At 42.4% G+C, this 21,728-nt stretch overlaps 1 protein-coding gene across 1 annotated transcript in view; it reads right to left on the reverse strand.

Moving 5' to 3' along the window:
- fam241a (family with sequence similarity 241 member A) overlaps positions 1-6,759 on the reverse strand; it is a 61,410-nt gene extending 54,651 nt beyond the window's left edge. Inside the window, exon 1 of the mRNA XM_039759793.1 lies at positions 6,471-6,759. Within this exon, the coding sequence (XP_039615727.1) occupies positions 6,471-6,587 (117 nt within the window). The 5' untranslated portion in view covers positions 6,588-6,759. The remainder of the gene's footprint in view (positions 1-6,470) is intronic.
- Positions 6,760-21,728: the final 14,969 nt, after the last annotated feature.

A 21,728-nucleotide genomic window follows, 5' to 3' on the forward strand; every position in this document is an offset into this window, starting at 1 on the left:
TGACCCCTAGTCACAACACAAAGTGGAATAAGGACAACTCTGAGAATATCCTTCACAGACATGAAGGACCCAACCTGAAAACAGCTGTCCACCGATGATCAGAGAAGAGGCAAATCCAGGTGTGACAAAGCCAAGAAGACACCAAAGTGTCTGAAAACTTCAGGTATTTAGAATTAATAAAATTAGCAGGAAAATCTGCAAATCCCAATTTCACTTTGTTATTCTGGGGTATCAAGTGTTGTTTGACGAGGGTAAAAAACAAGAAACTTGCAACAATTTTAGCAAAACTGCTACCTGACAAAATGTGTGAAAAGTAAAAAGGGGCCTGAATATATTCTGAAGGCACAATACATCCCTCTTTATTGCTCATAATAACTTCTTGGATTTTTTTGGTCATTTTGTACAAATAATGTATTATCTTAATTAAGAATCATATCAACTAGAAATTACAGAAGAGCTCCATGCATTTCTTAACGTTTAGTGCATGCACAGACTACCAGACCTGCAATTCATCAATAAAATGATTGTAAAATCTTTGGGTGGACTTCTACTGCTTGTTACTTTCTCTGCTGCTCTTTTTCTGTGGTGGTGATCTGCGCCCCCCACCTGATCAGGGTGCCATGCAGTCCTGATGGATTAAAGGCCAGATGCTCTCATAACCCTCATCATCATCTAATTCTGCCATGTGAAGCCTAAAGACCATGAGGACAGATTGAGATCATTGATGCGAGGTAGAATGCCCACTGGGGGTCTCGTGGCTTTGGACCCCCTGCACATTTTGTCTTTTTGCCAAATCAATATGCGGACAACAATACAAATTTCCATACTGGATCAGTTGAGCCCCGGGTTAACAACGACCGACACCAGTACTGTTAGCCAACAGGGTGCTGGCGGAAATTGAGCTACTGTTGGCTGAAGAAGGAGGAGGAGATGGATGTGGTGAGAGAGGACATGCAGGTGATGGGTGTAACAAAACAAGAAGCAGAGGACAGAATACAATACAATGCAATACAGTTTATTTGTTGTATAGCCCATAATCACACAAGAAGTGCCGCAATGGGCTTTTACAGACCCTGCCTCTTGACAGCCCCCCAGTCTTGACTCTCTGAGAAGACAAGGAAAAACTCCCAATAAAAACCTTGTAGGGAAAAATGGAAGAAACCTCAGGAAAGGCAGTTCAAAGAGAGACCCCTTTACAGGTAGGTTGGGCGTGCAGTGAGTGTCAAAAGTAGGGGGTCAATACAATACAATACAATACACAGAACAAATTCTTAATACAGCCTAATAATAAAAATTTTAGAAGTACGGAGCAGAACTTAACAGTAGATGATATCACATAATCACACAGAATGATATGGAAGAAGATGATCCGCTGTGGCGACCCCTAACGGGAGCAGCCAAAAGAAGAAGAAGAAGTGTTCCTCTGGCACATCTGGAGTAATTTTTTTTTTTTTTTTTGATTTTTCTGTCCTCCTGGCCATCGGATTTTACTTTATTCTTTGTTACTTAGTATTGCCTAATCTCATTTTTATAAAGACGAATGGCTGCATCTGTCCATCCATTTTCCTAACCCAAACTGTCCAGGGAAGGCAATCCCAGCAAGCAGTGGGAGCGAGGGAGGAAGAACGTCTGGACAATGTGCCAGCCCATCACAGAGTGAAAAGACACACATGCCAGCCCAACAGGGTCCGTCGCAAGTCAGCAGACTGAGGGAAAAAACCCACACAGACACGGGGAGGACATGCAAACTCCATGCAGGAAGTACCCAGGACTTGGACCCCAAGTGCCCTTCATGTGAGGTAGCAGCAGCAGCACTACCACTGCACCACCAAGCCATCCAAAATGGCAGTATGAGTAGAAATTATATACTGTGGGCCAAACAAGACTAAATACCGTAAAAAATAATTACCATAACAGACGGCTAACATGTCATTTACTAAATTAAGGGTTTGTAACGAACAACGAGTTGTGTGTTAAAAATGAAACACGAGACAGTAACTGAAAGTTCTACCCAACCATTTCCTTAATCTTGGAGGAAGCTGAAGTTAGCAGTGAAACATTAGAAAACGGTGAGGAGAACAGGCCATTCAGCCAAACAAGCCTTTGTACCCCGTTCACCTGTCCAAAAAAACAAAAAAAAAAAACCCATCAAGTTGAGATCTGAAAGTCCCTAATGTGCTGCTCTCCACCATGTTACTCGGTAGTTTATTCCACGTGTTTTCGGTTCTTTGCATGAAGAAACGCTTTTTAATGTGTATGAAATCGACCCTTAGCAAGTTTCTAATCATGCCTCGGTTTTCTTGCTGTAGAATTATGGGTTCATTACCAATTCACCTTAATAAAAGGATCAGGGTCGGTCGGTCTGTCTGTCTGTCTCTGTGTGTGTGTGTGTGTGTGTGTGTGTGTGTGTGTCCGTTTGGTTGCCATGTCTCTGCCACAACAACAGCCGGTGCATCGCAAACATTTTGAATAATCAAAAAGGCATTGAATTCACAATTTCAACAGATGCTGTCTGCCCTTAATGAAATCCTACTCCAGAGTGCTCTGCGTCTCAGGCTGGGCCAAAAGGTCTACCTTCCATCAGGACAATGACCCCTAGGCAACACAAGAGTGGAATAAAGACAACTCTGAATATCCTTCGCGGACAAGAACCCAATCCAACATGTCTGGAGACAACCTGAAAACCGCTGTCCACCGACCCGTCCCAAATCCAGGTGTGCAAACCCAAGAAGACTCCAAGCTGTAATGGCAGCCAAAGGGCCTTTAACAAAGTACTGAGGAAAGTGTCCGAGTACTTCAGCTTTGTAGTTTTTGCAAGAAAATCCACAAATCCTAATTTCACTTTTGTCATTCTGGGGTATCGAGTGTTATTTGATGAGGGAGAAAAAATAAACAAAAAAAAAATCTTCAATGATTTTAGCAAAACTGCAAGCTGACGAAGGGGCCTGAACACATTCTGAATGCTCTAAATGTCTCCCTCTTTATTGCTCACCATAACTTGTTTTGTATGAATAATTTATTATTTTAATCAAGAATCATATCAACTAGAAATTACGGGAGAGCTCCATTACACTCGGGTCCTAATCTGGGATCTTGAGTTGGTCTGTCATGTGGTGGGTGCGGCAATGCGCAGTATCAGCGTGTGCTCCTAACCGCTCTCTCCATTACCGTTCTTGATGTTTAGTGCATGCACAGACTACCAGAACTGTAATTCATCAGCTGCTTCATATAAAGATATGCATCACAATCATTAGCACTGCTTGTACAAATCCCATACCAACTGGCACATAACAGAGACAGGAGCATTGCATGGCGCAATGCAAACACTGATTCTGAGGTCTATGCTGATAATATAGATTTCGCCCCACTACTTTCTTTTCAACGTTAAACACTTCAAACATGTCACAACTATTAATCTCCATCTCTTAAAATAAAAAGCTTCATCTCCGTCAATCTCTCCTCATAGCTCGCAAGTCTTACTCCTGGAATCAGCCTAGTCGCTCTTCTCTGGACTTTCTCTAATGCTGCTGCCATGTCCTTCATGCAATATGGAGAGCAACACTAAAAACAGGACTCCAGGTGAAGCCCCTCTAGTGTGTTATGTAACTTAAGCATAACTGCTCTTGACTTCACACCTCGTGACGTATAACCTGACATCCCATTAGTTGTCTTGATCTCTTCTCTACACTGCCTGGTTGCAGACTCCTCTGTGACTCCCAAATCCTTCCCATGAGGTCTACTTTCTATTTTCAGACCTCCCATTGTGTATTCAAACCGAACATTTTGACTCTCCACATGCAATACTTTACATGTACTTACATTAACGTTATCTGCCCAAAGCTTTACGCTGTAACAATTTAGTGGACACACTACATTACCTGCCTTCCACCTACTTTGGTATCATCTGCAATCCCAACCAGCTTTTGGATTCCATTCTTGTTCAGATTGTTTATTTTTATTATTAAAAAGCTCAGCACCCCCTGCACCGAGTTTTGAGGGACACCACTTTAACATCACTTAACCCTTTGCCTCCGGTGTCTGAGCAAATCTTGTGCCCCAAATTTTTAGTTTGTTCACTAACCGGTCGTGTGGTGCCTGATCAAAACCCTTCTGAAAATCATGATAAATATTCACCTCTCAGATCATAATCTTTTGTTGCTTCCTCATAAAATGCTAGCATACAGATTGAAAAAGGAGCGTCCTTGTCTTAACCCACGTGTACAAGACACTGGTAAAAAATCAATTTAGAAAAAAAAAGAAACAGACTAAGTGATTACAAGATATTTTATAGAACAGTCTGCACGGAAGGAGATGTTAAGTCAATCTGCGATTCTGGTGGCAGAGGTCACGGCAGCCCGACTTTTCTCAAGAAGCCACACAGAGTCGCAGGAGGGCAGCAGGATCAGCTTTTACTGTGTGATGCACACATGGACTCGAATCAAGTGAAATGAGGGCTCAAGGATAGGCAAACCAAACTTTTATTACAATTCTTATCTCCCAACGCATTTGTCTTTGTCACCGGACTCCCTAAAATTCCACTCCCTGCTATCCTGCCTCTTAACTGGTTCCACCAACATTTCCCAGTTCATCTTTCTTATACATCACATATGCTTGATGGGGCCTAATCCCACCTAGCACTGGTCCAGATTTACAACCTCAAGTTCACATTTCTTATATGGAGTAGAGGAATTCACTCTCCCTGCCCTTCATTGCATACTTGAGCCTTAGTTTATGACAAACTGGTGTTTTGTAGCTTATACAAAATAAACAGGCCTAAGCCTTCCCAGTTTAATTCTTACAAAGCTCTGGCTCAAAAAAACACAAGACTTATTTCTTTTATGTGCTCTTAACTCATTTTGAATACATGTTAATCAAAAGTAAGATACCAGGGGTTCTTAACTTGGGGTTCATGGATGGGTTTCAGGGGGTCCATGAGAGTCAGATAAAAATTAACATTTATATTCAGTATACAACCTGGAACTGTTGATTTAGAGTTGATGTAGCAGCAGCAATAGTAATTGTATTAGAAACGCAGATGTTTTAATTTACACAAGACGATTGTATTTCACAATTATGAGTAGCCATTACTTTTGCATAAAAAGTTTTATTTTTTAAGATTGTTTACTTTAAAGTTTAACAATCCTTTATGTATGGAGGGGATGCTGGCGCACGCATGCAGTTGCCGCTCCTCCCTGTTAACACTTTTTGTGAAATTTGCCTTAGTCCTGCACTCTCACGCTTGTTTTCTTTATTGTATGTATAGTTCATGGATGCAGCCAACTCGAATCGTACCTCTACTTCAAGATTCTCATGTAAACTGGATGTGTGTGCTAGATCATCAATTATGTTGTCTGTTAGTCTTTTCTCTGAATTTACTATCTTGCTCTTCTTTATTTATTTCTCTGGTTTATTACAATGCTATACAGTATACTGTATACCCTGCCGTTCTTTGAAGTGCCTTGAGCATGGGAAAGGCGCTATATAAATAAATTGTATTATTAATATCTTGTATATGTATGAGACAATCAAATCTCGATAAATAAAGTGCATTATATTCATTGCATGCAAAGTTGTGTTTATGTGAATATCTCTGGGGAAGGGGGTCCATTGCTTTCATTAGATTCTTAAAGGGATCCGTAAATCAAAAAAGGTTAAGAATCACTGGCCTACATGATCTGCAAAATAAACTGTTGTACTAAGAAAAATGAAACCTAAAACACTGGTCAAGAGTGATTTAGTGAAGTAATCAACTGATAATAAACGCCCTCGTAGGTTACATCAACCTGGAAGTGACTTCTGGAGAAGTCTCTTACTTTTCCTTCCTTGTATTTCATTTCGTGTCAAAGTCCATGCGACACGATGGCTTCCACCGGCTACATGCTGGAAGGGCACACAGGTTTCGGATCTTCACAGCGCTCTTGAACTTTTTTTTTAGCCAACTACGTTAAATGTAATACATGCAAGGCATCAACCCGGCCTGCAGGCGACGCCAGGACATCGCACACGGCCTCAAAAACAGTTTACAGACCTGTCAACAGGCACACCAAAATACCACACAGCCAGCAAGTCCGACTACATTCGAACCGAAAGAACGAGGGCAGGCGGGCGACTGCGCTTCACCGCCACCTCTGAGTGAGTCCACTCCTATTGGAACTTAAAAACCGCACCTCGTCTGCGGCTACAGAAAAGTTCAACCGAATCTTCGGAGCCGACTGTCACGTGTGCGTTTGGACCAGCGAATGGCGCTCAAGAGGTCAGTATGGGGGGTCCGAGTCCGAGCCCACGCCCACCAATGGAGCGGCCAGTGCCGCGTGACAGGACACACCAGAATAGGAACTCGCCTCGCTTAGCCCACGGTCACATCTGAAACGTCGGCGTGACTGTCTGCAGCTGGACACGCCGTCCCTTGTCGCCCGTTTCCCACAGCACACTCCCCCGACCGCCACGAAGACACGAGCCTCACGCTTTACCTGCTCCGCGTCTCGCCGAGACTCGTCAAACCTCCGCCGCAACTGCCCTTCGAACTCTTCGTACTCGCCGTTTCTCCCAACCGGCGAATCGCGGGGAGGAGAGATTAGGGCCGACATTGCACTCCGCTTGTCCGTGGCGACGTCGTCTTGTTCCCTTCTTTTTATTTCTCTCGCCCCAGTTCTCTTCGGAATTCCAGTCTCGTTGACAGCCAGTTGCTTTCCCCGCTCCGGTGCGGACAGACTGCCTGACTGAGCGGCGCGCGGCTTCTCGTAATCTCTTGCTTCCCCGCCTCTTTACTGCGGGGCGTGCTGACGGCCGCAGGGGGCGTGGTCACGGGAAGCGGGGCGATGACGCCTATTTTGTAGTTTCAAACTGCACTCGCAGGCTGCGGCGGTCGGAAGTCGCTGCGATTTCCCCTACAGATTAACCGAGGCAGGTTGCAAGCGGAACGCGACCGTTCTGCCGGTGGGTTTCATCTGTCAATGTGAACTATAAACTTAATGAATGGTGAGTAATACTTAATCAGTCTGATCATTGGAGTTTGTAGAGGAGGTGCGTCTCTCTCTCTAAGCTAGATGACTTGTGCCACAGGGATCGCTGGTGGGTGCAATGAGAGGACATGGTAACTTTATATCCACCTGTCCTTCCATAACTCCCTAATCTGGCAGGGCAGGATTTAGGAGCAGCTGGAGCCTATCCTGGCAGTCACTGGGCGCAAGGCAGGAACAATCCCCAGGACAAGGGGGTCTAGACCATTGCAGGGCCGTAACTTGACATTACATTCTCAGACCCACCTACATTTACATTTATTTGTTTAGACGCTTTTATCTAAAACGACTTATAAATGAGGTCAACATAATCAAGCAGACAGGAGCCTGGGCAGGGGTATAGACAGCTTCCCAGGTGAGGGGGGGCTTTTTTCCCAAAAAAAATGAACTTTAATCAAATTAGCTTAACATTTTGTTCATTTTCAATAAATGTTATACAGATATTTTACTGGCCTAAGGGTTTCTCGTGAAAAGGTTCCAATAAACTGAGATACAACACAGACCTATTGAAACAATTACATTTACTATTCAGTGCCTAGCTTTGTTTCTTATTCTCACAATTTCAACTACATAAAGAAATAAACCTTGTAAGAAAACTGTAAAGTAGAACAGAATATTTGATATATTATATACTAGTAATGCATCAGTGTTTTATTCAGTTTCAATATTGTACTTTTAAGTTGACTTTTGCAAGTGTTATTTAAAAATTACTTCATTTTTAAAGGCGGTTAATATTTCATAGTGAGACTTTTCCAGATGGCACATTTCAAAGTAGCTGATTATTTATTTCAGAAAGTCTCTTTTAACCTGGTGTGGCGGTCACCTGGAAGGAGGAAGGACCGGGAGAGGGACAATACCTTCCCCAGGCCACGAGAGGGTGTGCATAGGGCATTGTCTCCCCCAAGACACTAGATGGCAGCCTCCCTGGGTTACAGCACCACTACAGATTCCCACAGGGCACAATGAGAACTGTAGTCCGTGCCAGGGGGAGCGGAGTGGAATAGTGAGCCATACTTTGTTGGGCTTCAGCCTTACCCCATGGTTTTGGGACACCAGAAGTACTCCATCCCAACCCTTACAAGGTGTGACATAAAAGGAGCAGCCTGCTGCAGTTCGGGGAGCCAGAGTTGGGAGGAGGAAGATAAAGCTTAATGGAGGAGTGAAGGAGAGACATGTATTAGAATTAGTGTGGCAGTCATGTGGGAAACAATTCCTTGGAAGAGGAACTTGGTGAACTTTGTGGTCAAGCCTTTTGTGTCAGGAGTTTGGGGGGCTGCAGCGCCCCCTGGGGACTACAAGCATTAGTTATGAAAACCGATCACCACAAGTGAAGAACTCTGCACAAACTGCAAGCTACCATAGTTACAATCAGCCGTTCGACAGAAATTCACCAAACGGGAGTCTTCAAGTGCTTCCTAAACACATGATGGGGGTCAGAATTTTGAATGTACAGTAGGTGGGCATATCACTCCTCCACCAACTGGGCAGTACACATAAAAAGAGTCTGAACTGAGACTTGATGCCATCACCCTCACTCTCCAGAATACAATGAAGACTGACTGGGGTAGGAGAATCCCAACTACTCAGTAATCCATCAAAGCAGGCATCTCATGGACTAAAACCCAACACTATAAAGCTGCAGTGGTGATTAAACCCCACAGATGGTGTGCCCCCCCTTGGACAGCTATTATCTTAGTCCCTCTGAGCCACCTCCTGCAGCTACAGTGCAAAGTCCAAGGTCACCGTAGATGAGAACTGCCACTCTGTTTACTTCTGATTGGCACACAGGGACACTTAGGATGGACTTATTTAGGACTTATTTGTTCATATCTCAATCTGGGTGGTTTGCTGTGTGGTAGGTTGTAACAAGAATGACATGAGTACATCAAAAAAAAGGTTTGGGGCGGCTACCCATATATTATGCCCTGCCTGTAAAGGGATAATTTTTGTGAATTGTGTTCAGGTTGAAGTCCAAAACAGAACTAAACTTAGTTTGGTATGAGGGGCGGTTTTAAAGGCCATGACAGGAAGTGATGTCATGTAGACTGGAACCAGAAGCGATGTCGATGAGACTGGAAGTGACATCATGCATAGCACCGGAACCAGAAGTGACACCTTTGGGACTGGAAGTGCCGTCATCTGTGGCGCTGGTGACGGAAGTGATGCCATCAATAGTGCCAGCACCTACTGGGTATTCCCGGAGATAGTCTGCAGCGGACGGAGAGAGAAAGTTAGTGCAGCACACCACCCCCTGGTCTGGCGTGGTACTACTATTATTTAGGCCCTCTAGCTGCCTTCCAGTCAAACGATATTATATAATAGAGAGATGTCACACAAAAACTCATGAACCAGTGGGTCTTGAACTTTGAGCGACATGCACAGCGGTAGGAAAAAATTGGAGAGTCTTAAATTCAAAAAGAAAATCCTCTTCATTTCAGAATAAATTAAAAACAGCAGTGATTTGTGACGGCCATGAAGCCTGCCATTGGAGTTTGGGGCTAGGCTGCCCGAGGCAGTCTCAGTGTGTCTGTTGTCACGCACGTGCGATTAGGAGACAACTAAACTAATAGTAATTCCATGCCTGACCAGGGGGCGGCAGGGTGCACTAATTGTCTCTCTCGTTCCCTTACAGACCATTCTTGGGAAAGCCTGCCTTGCTCCAGCACCACTGATGAAGTCACTTCCGGTTCCGGCCAGGATTACATCACTTCCTCTGTTTGTATTTAAAAGCTGCCATTTTAAAGCAGCAATTCAGTTCTGTTTTGGACTCATACCTGTGAACATGTCTGTTCAATTTAACCCATTTTGCAGCCAGGAAACATTATACGGGTGGCTTTCCCAAACCTTTGCAATAACTCTTTGTCATTCTTGTGACACTGTGTGGCAGTGTAACTGATGCCAGTGCAGGTCAGATGCGGTTCTTGAAAAGCTGACCTGCTCAGGCCTCTACCTTGATGTCCATCTCAAGAGCCCACCGCCGGCCACACAATGTCCCTCAATTGCACCATCAAGGCTTTATCATGGATCATTGGCTGAAACCTGCTGACTTTAAAACTTAAATCCAGCATGACCTGAATGTTAGTCTTGTAATGAGGACTTGGGGGTGCAGAGTCAGGTCAAGAGATTCAAATAGGGACAGCATATGCCATCCAGACCCGAGAGGAGACGCCAGGTGAAACACCAAGTAAAGGATCTGGCATGGCAGCTCATAGAAAGAGACTGAGTAGAAGTTCAAGTGTGACACAGTTCTGTTCCTGGGGGCGGGGGGTGCGAGGGGTTTGCTGTCTTTCTTAGGCCACCTTAACAGTGGGAGGAGCAAAGCCCCTAAAATAAGGAGGATCTTTCCATTAAACAGCCCTTCTTGCTCCCTGTTTGAGTTGGACTGCAAGTTGTTCTTCCTGGCACCTCGGGTCCTTTCAGTGTTTTTCCTGTAGAATAAAAGAAAGTGGGCTGCACGGTGGCGCAGTGGGTAGCGCTGCTGCCTCGCAGTATGGAGACCCGTCTGGGTTCGCTTCCCAGGACTTTGCATGTTCTCCCCATGTCTTCTCCTCGTGTCTGCGTGGGTTTCCTCCCACAATCCAAAGACATGCAGGTTAGGTGCATTGGCGATCCTAAATTGTCCCTGGTGTGTGTGTGTCTGTGGTTGTGCTGGCGCCCTGCCAGGGGTTTGTTTCCTGCCTTGCGCCCTGTGTTGGCTGGGATTGGCTCCAGCAGACCCCCATGACCCTGTTTTTTTTTGATTGATGGACTGAAAGCCAGAAGTCTACGTGACCATCATCATCAGGTCCTTCCATGAGAACCCTAAATACAAAGAGGACTGTTTGACTTATGTTAGGTAGATTGCACAGAGGGGACTGGGTGGTCTCGTGGTCTGGAACCCTACAGATTTTATTTTTTTCTCCAGCTCTTGGAGTTTTTTTTTTGTTTTTTCTGTCCACCCTGGCCATCGGACCTTACTCTTATTCTATGTTAATTAATGTTGACTTATGTTTATCTTTTATTGTGTCTTCTATTTTTCTATTCATTTTGTAAAGCACTTTGAGCTCCATTTATTTGTATGAATATGTGCTATAGAAATAAATGTTGATTGATTGATTGGTTGATTGTAGTTAGGATATAGTGGGATGGATGGATAAAAGAATGCGATGGTTGTAATGTGGAATTTATGGTAATGAATGGTTGTCCGCCATAGGTGGTCCTTCATATTATTCAGTTTGACAAAGTGGTCCTCAGTCCAAAAACACTTTGAGAAGCACTCAAGGAAGGGGTCAGGAGGGTGAATACTGGCCTCCTACCTGCCCTACCTTGGCTCACTCTAAAATGGATCACCTGGCCCTGCACTTTCTTGCCAAACTCTCACATTACAGGGGGTCCTACCTACAGGATCACCTGCCCCTCAGCATCCTGGCAGGTTCATTTCAAACGAGCAGTTCAGCTTTAGGACGTCTGCAGCGTTGCACAGCACAGCGAATGCCCGAAAGTGTTGATGTTTGTTATCATGGCATGGATCTCATCTTACAGGATGTTGGCATCACTTATAAGATGCCATCTGCACCCGGGGGTGGTCTAACAGTACAGAAGTCAAGTGTGGAGGAGCCACAAGAAGTGAGAGCGTTGTAATGAGACCGCACTGAAGCCACAGGGGTGGTACGGCTTCCTGCATAGACTTACACCGTGGCAGCTGCTCACAATCTGCTCAGCCGAGGAGCGCCCCGAATGGTGCCATGCAGACGGTGGCAAGACGCAATGGGGCTGATGGTCTGTGGAGAAGAGAAGGCAGAGAGAATGCAAGTAGTGGGCTCTGCGGGTTCAGCAGCTCATCTGTAGGAATGAGAGGAGCCCCCACGCTACTCCAAATCCTGACCCCCTTATTTAGTTTGGGGAGCTTATTTAATTCTCTTGTATCCCAGGCCCAGCTCTGCCCCCCAGATAAGCCCCCCAAACATCATTTCAAGCCCCTTACCCATGTTGTAAAAGGTTTCCTGTTGGATTTTTCGGACTTCATCATCATGCCCCCCCCCCTTTACACTGTGTGCACAATTATTAGGCAAGTTGTATTTTTGAGGATTAATTTTAATATGGAACAAACACAGTGCTATCAGTCAATCCAAAATGTTAATAAACCTGAAACCTGAATGTTTCACAACGGAAATGTGAGTGTGAACATCATCAGGGGAATACATATGTGCACACAATTATTAGGCAACTATTAGTGTGCAGATTTATTATGCAACTAAAGGAAAAATGAAAATTTTCCCATCTCACTTGTTTATTTTCATCTGTTATAGTGAGAATAATAAACAAACACCTCAAAATTTACAAATAAACATCTCTGACATTTCAAAAAAAATCAATCAATCAATCAATGACCAATATAGCCACCCTTCTTTCCAATAACAGTCATAAGCCTTTCCATTCATGGAGTCTGTCAGTTTCTTGATCTGTTGACGATCAGCTTTTTGTGGAGCAGTGACTACAGCCTCCCAGACACTCTTCAGAGAGGTGGATTGTTTTTCTCCCCCGTAAATCTAGCGTTTAAGAAGTGCCCACAAGTTCTCGATAGGGTTTAGGTCAGATGAGGAAGGGGGCCATGTCATTATTCCTTCATCTTTAAGGCCTTTACTGGCTGGACACGCAGTGGAGAACTTCGATGCAAGTGATGGAGCATTGGCCTGCATAAAAATCATGGTCTTTGTCCTGTATCACTGTTTGAAGAAAGTGTCTTCGAAAAACTGGCAGTAGGTTTGGGAGTTGATTTTGAGTTCATCTTCAATGCTAAAAGGTCCAACTAGCTCATCTTTAAAAATACCAGCTCATACCAGTACCCCACCTCCACGTTGGAGTGGAGCTCTGTGCCCATTACTGATCCACAGGTCCATCCATCTGGTCCATCAAGAGTCACTCTCATCTCATCGGTCCATAAAACCTTTGAAAAAATCTGTCTTCAGATATTTCTTGGCCCAGTTTTGACGTTTCAACTTATGTTTCTTGTTCAGTGGTGGTTGGGTTTCAGCCCTCCTTACCTTGGCCATGTCTTTGAGCACTGAACACCTTGTACTTCTGGGCACTCCAGGTAGGTTGCAGCTCTGGAATATGAAAGTACTGGAGGATAATGGGTTCCTGGTAGCTTCACGTTGATTCTTCTCAAATCTTTGGCAGCTAATTTGCGTCTTTTGTTCTCAACATGTTTCTTGCGACCCTGTTGACTATTTGCAACAAAATGTTTGATGGTTCTGTGATCACACACCAATATCTTAGCAATTCCAAAAGTGCTGCATCCCTCTGAAAGACTTTTACAATTTTTGACTTTTCAGAGTCAGTTAAATCTCTTTTTTGGCCCATTTTGCCTGAGGAAAACTAGCTGCCTAATAATTCTGCACACCTTGATATAGGGTGTTGATCTCCTTAGGCCACACCCTCCCTCATTACACAAATACACATCACCTGACGTGCTGAAATCCAATAAGCATTCAAGTTAATACAGCTTGGAGTTGGAATATACGCATTAAAAATGATGATATGGTCAAAATACTCACTTGCCTAATAATTGTGCACACAGTGTAGTATTTCAGGCCCCCTGCCTTTGGTCTGCAGCCGTGTGAGTTTTCCTTTCAGTTCGTCCCGAGTGTTGAATTTATTTGGAATATCGAAATTCATTCATTGATCATCAAGCCCACCTGGTGTTATTTATCAGAGAACATGCAAACTCCACACAGACAGCGACTGGATGTTGAACCCGGGACTCCAGAGCTGTGAAGCGGCAGCACTGAACTCAAGTAAGCCTTATTTGATATAGCGCCTTTCACACAGGACACTCTGCCCGTGTTGGTCCCAAGAACTATTTTAGTAAATTGAGGATGTAAAAAGAATTTAAATGAACAGGCCCTACATTATAAGAGGAGATCGGTGAAGCCCCTGACCTCCAGACTGTGAGTGGACATCAACAGAGCAGACCAAAGTGGACTTCACAAAAGAAAACCCTGAAGCCCAGGCAACCACAATTAAAAAGAGCATCGAACGCTTTCAACACCACGGAGGGAGCTGCGGGCTTCACTTTCAATCAAATCAAAAATTCAAGGCAATTTGAAAGTTTTTCGGTAACCGCGGTGGACAGACGCCAACCCAATGGCTTATTGGAATTGGTACAATCTAGACGAGGACAGGCCGGTCAGCCCAGTAAAGCTTGTCAATCCTGTCCAATTCATTCTTCTAAAAAAATCAGGAATGGCCTCCTCTTGACTTTCTCGTATATTCAGATATGGGGATGAATACAGTTGTGCTTGAAAGTTTGTGAAGCCTTTAGAATTTTCTATATTTCTGCATAAATATGACCTAAAACATCATCAGATCTTCACTCAAGTCCTAAAAGTAGAGAAAGAGAAACCAGTTAAACAAATCAGACAAAAGTATTATACTTGGTCGTTTATTTATTGAGGAAAATGATTGAATATCACATATTAGTGAGTGGCAGAAGTATGTGAACCTTTGCTTTCAGTATCTGCTGTGTCCCCCCTTACTAAACGTTTCCAGTAACTTTTGCTCATTCCTGCACACCACCATTCCTCCGTACAGAAGAGACTCAACTCTGGGATGTTGGTGGGTTTCCTCACATGAACTGCTCCTTCAGGTCCTTCCACAACATGCCGATTGGATTAAGGTCAGGACTTTGACTTGGCCATTCCAGAACATTCACTTTATTCTTCTCTAATCATTCTTTGGTAGAACGACTTGTGTGCTTAGGGTGGTTGTCTTGCTGCATGACCCACCTTCTCTTGAGGTTCAGTTCATGGACAGATGTCCTGACATTTTCCTTTAGAATTCTTTGATATCATTCAGAATTCATTGTTCCATCAATGAAGGCAAGCTGTCCTGGCCCAGATGTAGCACAACAGGCCCACACCACGATACTACCACCACCACCATGTTTCACAGATGAGATGAGGTTCTTATGCTGGAATGCAGTGTTTTCCTTCCTCCAAACATAACGCTTTTCATTTAAACCAGAAAGTTGTACTTTGGTCTCATCCGTCCACAAAACATTCTTCTGATAGCCTTCTGGTTTGTCCACGTGATCTTTAGCAAACTGCAGACGAGCAGCAATGTGTTTTTTGGAGAGCAGTGGCTTTCTCCTTGCAACCCTGCCATGCACACCATTGTTGTTCAGTGTTCTCCTGATGGTGGACTCATGAACATGAACATCAGCCAATGTGAGAGAGGCCTTCAGTTGGGGTCCTTTGTGACCTCGCCGACTATTCCACGTGTGCCTTGCTCTTGGAGTGATCTTTGTTGGTCGACCACTCCTGGCGAGGGTCACAATGGTCTTGAATTTCCTCCATTTGTACCCAATCTGTCTGACTGTGGATTGGTGGAGTCCAAACTCTTTAGAGATGGTTTGGTAACCTTTAACAGCCTGATGAGCATCAACAACTCTTTTTGTGAGGTCCTCAGTAATCTCCTTTGTTGGTGCCATGATACACGTCCACAAACATGTGTTGTGAAGAGCAGACTTTGATAGATCCTGTTCTTTAAATGACACAGGGTGCCTACTCACACCTGACTGGCATCCCACATGACTCGAATTTCACCTTCAAACTAACTGATCATCTGTGAGGTTCATATACTTCTGCCACTCACAAATTTGTGATATTCGTTCATTTTCCTCAATAAATAAATGACCAAGTCTAATATTTTTGTCTCATTTGTTTAACTGGTTTCTCTTTATCTACTTTTAGGACTTGAGTGAAAATCTGATGATGTTTTAGTTCATATTTATGCAGAAATATAGAAAATTCTAAAGGCTTCACAAACTTACAAGCACAACTGTATTTGAGGAGTAAACCACAAGACAAGGATTCTATTTTTAAAGTGGCCGTCCCTGCTAGTCGCTCGGCCTGCATAGAAGTGAAACAGGACAAACTTTAAAAATCAATAAATAAACAGGTATTGCTAGCTAAATAAAGCCGAGGCACACTCCAACACGTGGCCAGAGGAAGAGCGACTCGAACAGAAGCTGGTGAGTGAGCGAGGAGGCCCCTGCCTGGCTCACCACTTCTGAGGTACCACTTGGCCTTCCCCTTGGGCCGCAGCCTCTGTCCCAGATTAGCGTGAATATATCACTACCGCAGGTGAACTGTGATTCTTAGGGCGATGAGAGAAGTCACAAAATTTCAGATGCTTCAGTAAACGTTCTGAGCATCAACTGGATAATAACATACATACAAGACAGCAAGATTGTTACAGTCTACTTTATATATAAGACTGCTTCACAGCAGAGAAGTAGTGTGTTAAAGAAGTTATGAAAAAGAAAAGGAAACATTTAAAAAATAACGTAACATGATTGACAATGTCATTGTTTTGTCACTGTTATGAGTGTTGCTGTCATCAAGGATTTGATCCTCATTATTTCTTTCAATTAGGTTCGTATTTGGAGGACGTGTTGTGTTCAAGTTACATTCCGTGTTTGTCAACCGTTGTAAAGATAACAGGCTTCATTATATATACATATATATATGTGTGTGTATATATATATATATATATATATATATATATATATATATATACACACACACACACATCGAAGCTTCTCAGCTGTGCTTGTGCTATCCTGTGCGATCTCGCGATGCCCACGACTTTATTTAATGTTAGCTCAGCAGCAGAGAAGTAGTGTATCTGAGACGTCACACACTGCATGCACAGGTTTACCTTTCCCAGTCCTACAAAGTCAGTTCACGTGAGCCGCTCAGAGTACACACATCGAAGGTTCTGAGCTGTGCCTGTGCTATCCCGTGCGATCTCGCAATGCCCACGGCTTTATTTAATATTAGCTAAGACCCGGCACTTAAACGTGTAGAATTTCAAAATGAAACCTGCTTAACTTTTGTAAGTAAGCTGTAAGGAATGAGCTGCCAAATTTCAGCCTTCTACCTACACGGGAAGTTGGAGAATTAGTGATGAGTCAGTGAGTGAGTCAGTCAGTGAGTGAGGGCTTTGCCTTTTATTAGTATAGATTATGTACATTAAAGAACCATGTTCTGCATCCGAACAGTTTCGGCGCCCGGGTCCTCTCCGAAAACATATCGAAGGTAATTCATTTTTCTTGACTATCTATCTCTGCTCTAAACCCCTTCCGAAATAATACTGCTGTGCCAGGACATGATGAATGTTTAATAGAGTCTTCCGTTAAAGTTCACACCATTAATACTGTAATAAGCAATCTCAATGCACGTAGAAAACCTAGGAAATACGGCATAAACTCCAATAATCTAATTAAAATCACTATTTTAATGGAACAATGTATTAAAACTATAAAAACAGATCACAGATTAAACAAAAAATGCACACAGAGCAGCGCTAATAATAATAATCTAGTTCCTATTCCAAATAACAATAACGCACATAGTACTCATCTCTGCACCTCCGAAACATTAAATATGGCACTATTGAATGTTAGAGCTTTAACTAACAAAACATTTTTTATCAACGATCTTATTAGTGATAAAAAAATAGATCTTATTGCACTAAATGAAACATGGCTGAATTCAGATGCGCGCAGTTTTAATCGAATCTGCCTCCGGATTACAGTTTTACTCATGCAAACCGCCAGGGAAAAAGGGGGGGCGGATTGGCTAACATTTACTCGAGCCGATTAAAATGTAAAGATGTCAGTTTTGGTAAGTTCAAGTCCTTTGAGTATCTCGCCGTTGTTATTCATGGAGATTCTCAAGTTCTAGTACTATCCGTGTATAGACCTCCTAAATATAACGCGTCGTTTTTTGAGGAATTCTCTGACTTAATGTCAATTTTAATTACTAACTATGACACACTCCTAATAGTTGGCGACTTTAATTTTCATATAGATAATCAGTGTGATCTAAAAGTAAAAGAATTTATGAACCTCCTGGATTCTTTTGATTTGAGACAACTCATAAATCAGCCTACACATAAAGCAGGTCATACATTAGACTTAGTGATTACTAAAGGACTGAAAGTTGATATAAAACAGATCATTGATATTGGTCTATCAGACCATTTTCTTCTACTTTTAATATAGAAATAATGATAAAAACACTCATGAGAAGCATATTGTTAAAAACGCTTCTTTGATTCGCAGCAGCTTTAAAACTTACAAACATTTTAAGCAATCAGTCCGTTTATAGTGCCAGCTATAATAGCGAGGACAATGTAAATAGTAAGGTGGAAAGATTTAATTCTAAAGTGAGAGCTGCTGTTGACATAGTTGCACCTGAAAAGACAGTGAAAAAATCTTCTAGCATTGTTATACCATGGAAGACCCAAAGAGTGTCTGATTTAAAGAGAACATGCGTAGAGCTGAGCGTCAATGGAGGAAGACTAAACTTACTATCCACCACGAAATATTAAAAGTCAAAATAACAGAATACAATAACACTGTCCGTCTTGAGAGACGCTGCTATTTCTCTAAGATTATAAATAACAATGCTAGTAATCCCAGAGTCTTATTTTCTACAATTGATCGCCTACTAAACCCAGGTAGCTCAAAGGAATGCCTCCTAAGTGCTTCCAGTGAAACCTGTGAGGCTGTCGCTGTATTTTCAATCAAAAATTAATGATATTAGAAATAACATAGTATATCTCCCCAACACTAAGGATCCCTAAACCCCAGCATCCTGTTATAAACAAATTAAACTCTTTCACTAGGATAGATTTACCTGATTTAAAAAAATAATCTCTCAATTAAAACCCTCCACCTCGTCCTTGACCCGATACCAACAAGGTTTTTCAAAGAAGTATCAGGCGTGCTAATTGATAATGTTCTTGACATAGTAAATTCGTCACTAGATACTGGGGTCTTCCCAGACTGTCTTAAGACTGCTGTAGTTAAACCCCTACTTAAGAAACATAATCTTGACCCTCAGCTCTTGAAAATTTTAGACCCATCTCTAACCTGCCTTCTTAAGTAAAGTTCTAGAGAAGGCAGTCATTATGCAGTTAAATGACCACCTAAATAAACATGCTATTCTTGATAAATTTCAGTCAGGTTTTAGAACAAATCACAGCACAGAAACTGCACTCGTTAAAGTAGTAAATGACTTGCGGGTAAATGCAGACAGAGGCCATTTATCTGTTCTCATCCTCTTAGATCTGAGTGCTGCATTTGACACCATTGATCACAACATTCTTAGAAATCGCCTTAGTCAATGGGTGGGCCTCTCTGGCAGTGTCTTAAATTGGTTTGAATCCTACCTGACAGGGAGAAAATATTTTGTTAGTTGTGGGAATTACAACTCAAGACACATGATATCCAATATGGTGTTCCACAAGGCTCTATCCTGGGTCCGCTGTTATTCTCAATCTACATGCTTCCGTTAGGTCAGATTATCTCAGGGCACAACGTGAGCTACCACAGCTATGCTGATGACACACAGCTGTACTTATCAATAGCACCTGATGACCCGATTCTATTGATTCACTAACACAATGTCTGACTAGTATCTCAGAATGGATGAATAGTAATTTTCTCAAGTTAAATAAAGAGAAAACTGAAATTTTAGTGATCAGCAATAATGGATACAATGAGGCTATTAGAAATAAACTGGATACATTAGGATTAAAAGTCAAGACGGAGGTAAAAAGCTTAGGGGTGATTGTTGACTGTAATCTGAATTTTAAATCACATATTAATCAGATCATTAGGACAGCATTTTTCACTTAAGAAACACAAGTAAAGTTAGACCTCTTATATCACTGAAAGATGCTGAGAAATTAGTTCACGCTTTGTTTTCAGTCGACTAGATTACTGTAGCACTCCTCTCAGGACTACCCAAAAAGATATAAATCGTTTGCAACTAGTGCAGAATGCAGCTGCTAGAATCCTAACTAGGAAAAGAAAATCAACACATTCTCCAGTTTTATGTCACTACACTGGTTACCTGTGTCATTCAGATTGACTTTAAAATTCTGCTTATGGTTTATAAAGCCTTAAATAATCTGCCCCATCTTATATATCGGAATGTCTGACACCTTATATTCCAAATCGTAACCTCAGATCCTCAAATGAGTGTCTCCTTAGAATTCCAAGAACAAAACTTAAAAGAAGTGGTGAGGCGGGCAGGCGGCCTTCTGCTGTTATGCACCTAAAATCTGGAATAGCCTGCCAATAGGAATTCACCAGGCTGATACAGTAGAGCACTTTAAAACACTGCTGAAAACACATTACTTTAACATGGCCTTTTTATAACTTCATTTTAACTTAATCCTGATACTCTGTATGTTCAATTCATCATAACAACTATTCATGGTGGCTCTAAAATCCGTACTGACCCCTACTCTCTTTTCTGTTTTTTTTCCGGTTTCTTTGTGGTGGTGGCCTGTGCCACCTCCACCTACTCAAAGCTTCATGATGCTCCAACAATGATGAACGGATTAAAAGGCAGAAGTCTACGTGACCATCATCATCATCAAGCCCTTCCGTGAGAACCCTAAATCCAAAGAGGACTGTTTCATTTATGTTAGGTAGAATGCCCAGAGGGACTGGGCGGTCTCATGGTCTGGAATCCCTACAGATTTTATTTTTCTCCAGCCGTCTGGAGTTTTTGTTTTTCTGTCCCCTGGCCATTGAACCTTACTCTTATTCGATGTTAATGTTGATTTATTTTGTTTTATAATTGTGTCTTTCATTTTTCTATTCTTTAATATGTAAAGCACTTTGAGCTACTGTTTGTATGAAGATGTGCTATAGAAATAAATGTTGTTGTTGTTGTTGTTGTTATCAACGACAAATAAAATCAAATCTCTCTATTACAATAAAAGAAAATCCTTGGATGAGACGACTTTTTCAGAGAGATACTTTCATGTTCCACAAGACAAAACTTTGTGCCAAGATATTTAACCACACCAGGGCCGGAAATAAAAGACAAAGAGTAGATGACAAAGTGGAACATCGTAAAGAATTTAAAAACGTTGGCGCAGTACACATGCAGAGCAGGTTAGAGATAATGGAAGTACGAAAATTTGAAAGTCTCAAAAAACGGACAGTACAGATCGCATTCACACAAGCAAACAGAAATTATTACTCGGTGAAATAACGGAACAGCAAAAAGAGATGGCATACGTGGACATAGGTGATATGACAGAAGTATGGAGATATTGTTCAGATTTAAACTTTAAGTCGGAGACTTACAGATCATCTGATTCGTGTTGCGTTTCGCGTTTCTAGCTAACGAAGAGGCGTATCTATGAGGGTTAAAAGCTTTGTTGTTTTGTGAAAGTGAAATCCACAAATGTGAGCGGCAGAGACGCGAAATGGCTGGTGTGTAGCTCAGGTAGGGGGGCTTGGCGAGCGACGCGAGCAGGGGGTGAAGCCTCCTAGTTATTAATATATTTAATTATTCTAAAAGTAAAGTTGAATAAATCGGACTCTGCAGCTGCATGAATAAAAGGTAAAGTTCCACTTCAGGTTAGCGGAAAGACCTCAAACGTTGGTAGAAAGCTACGTTTTGTACTTAATACTTGTATGCAGAATTTGATTGACCGAAGTGAAAGCGAACTCAAGTTTACACACACAGACACACAGACAGACAGAATTCCAAAAATGGTATGTTCAGACTCAGGGAGGTCCGTCAAAATCTCGACATCGACTTTTTGGACAATTCCAGTACTTTTCCTGTACTTTGTATACGAGAAAGTAAAAACGTGGAGTTTTAAAAGTCCCTGAGGTCCTGCTGTCTGCCA

Source organism: Polypterus senegalus, chromosome 7 (genome assembly GCF_016835505.1).
Source record: "Polypterus senegalus isolate Bchr_013 chromosome 7, ASM1683550v1, whole genome shotgun sequence".
In the NCBI taxonomy this organism is placed as follows: domain Eukaryota; kingdom Metazoa; phylum Chordata; class Cladistia; order Polypteriformes; family Polypteridae; genus Polypterus; species Polypterus senegalus.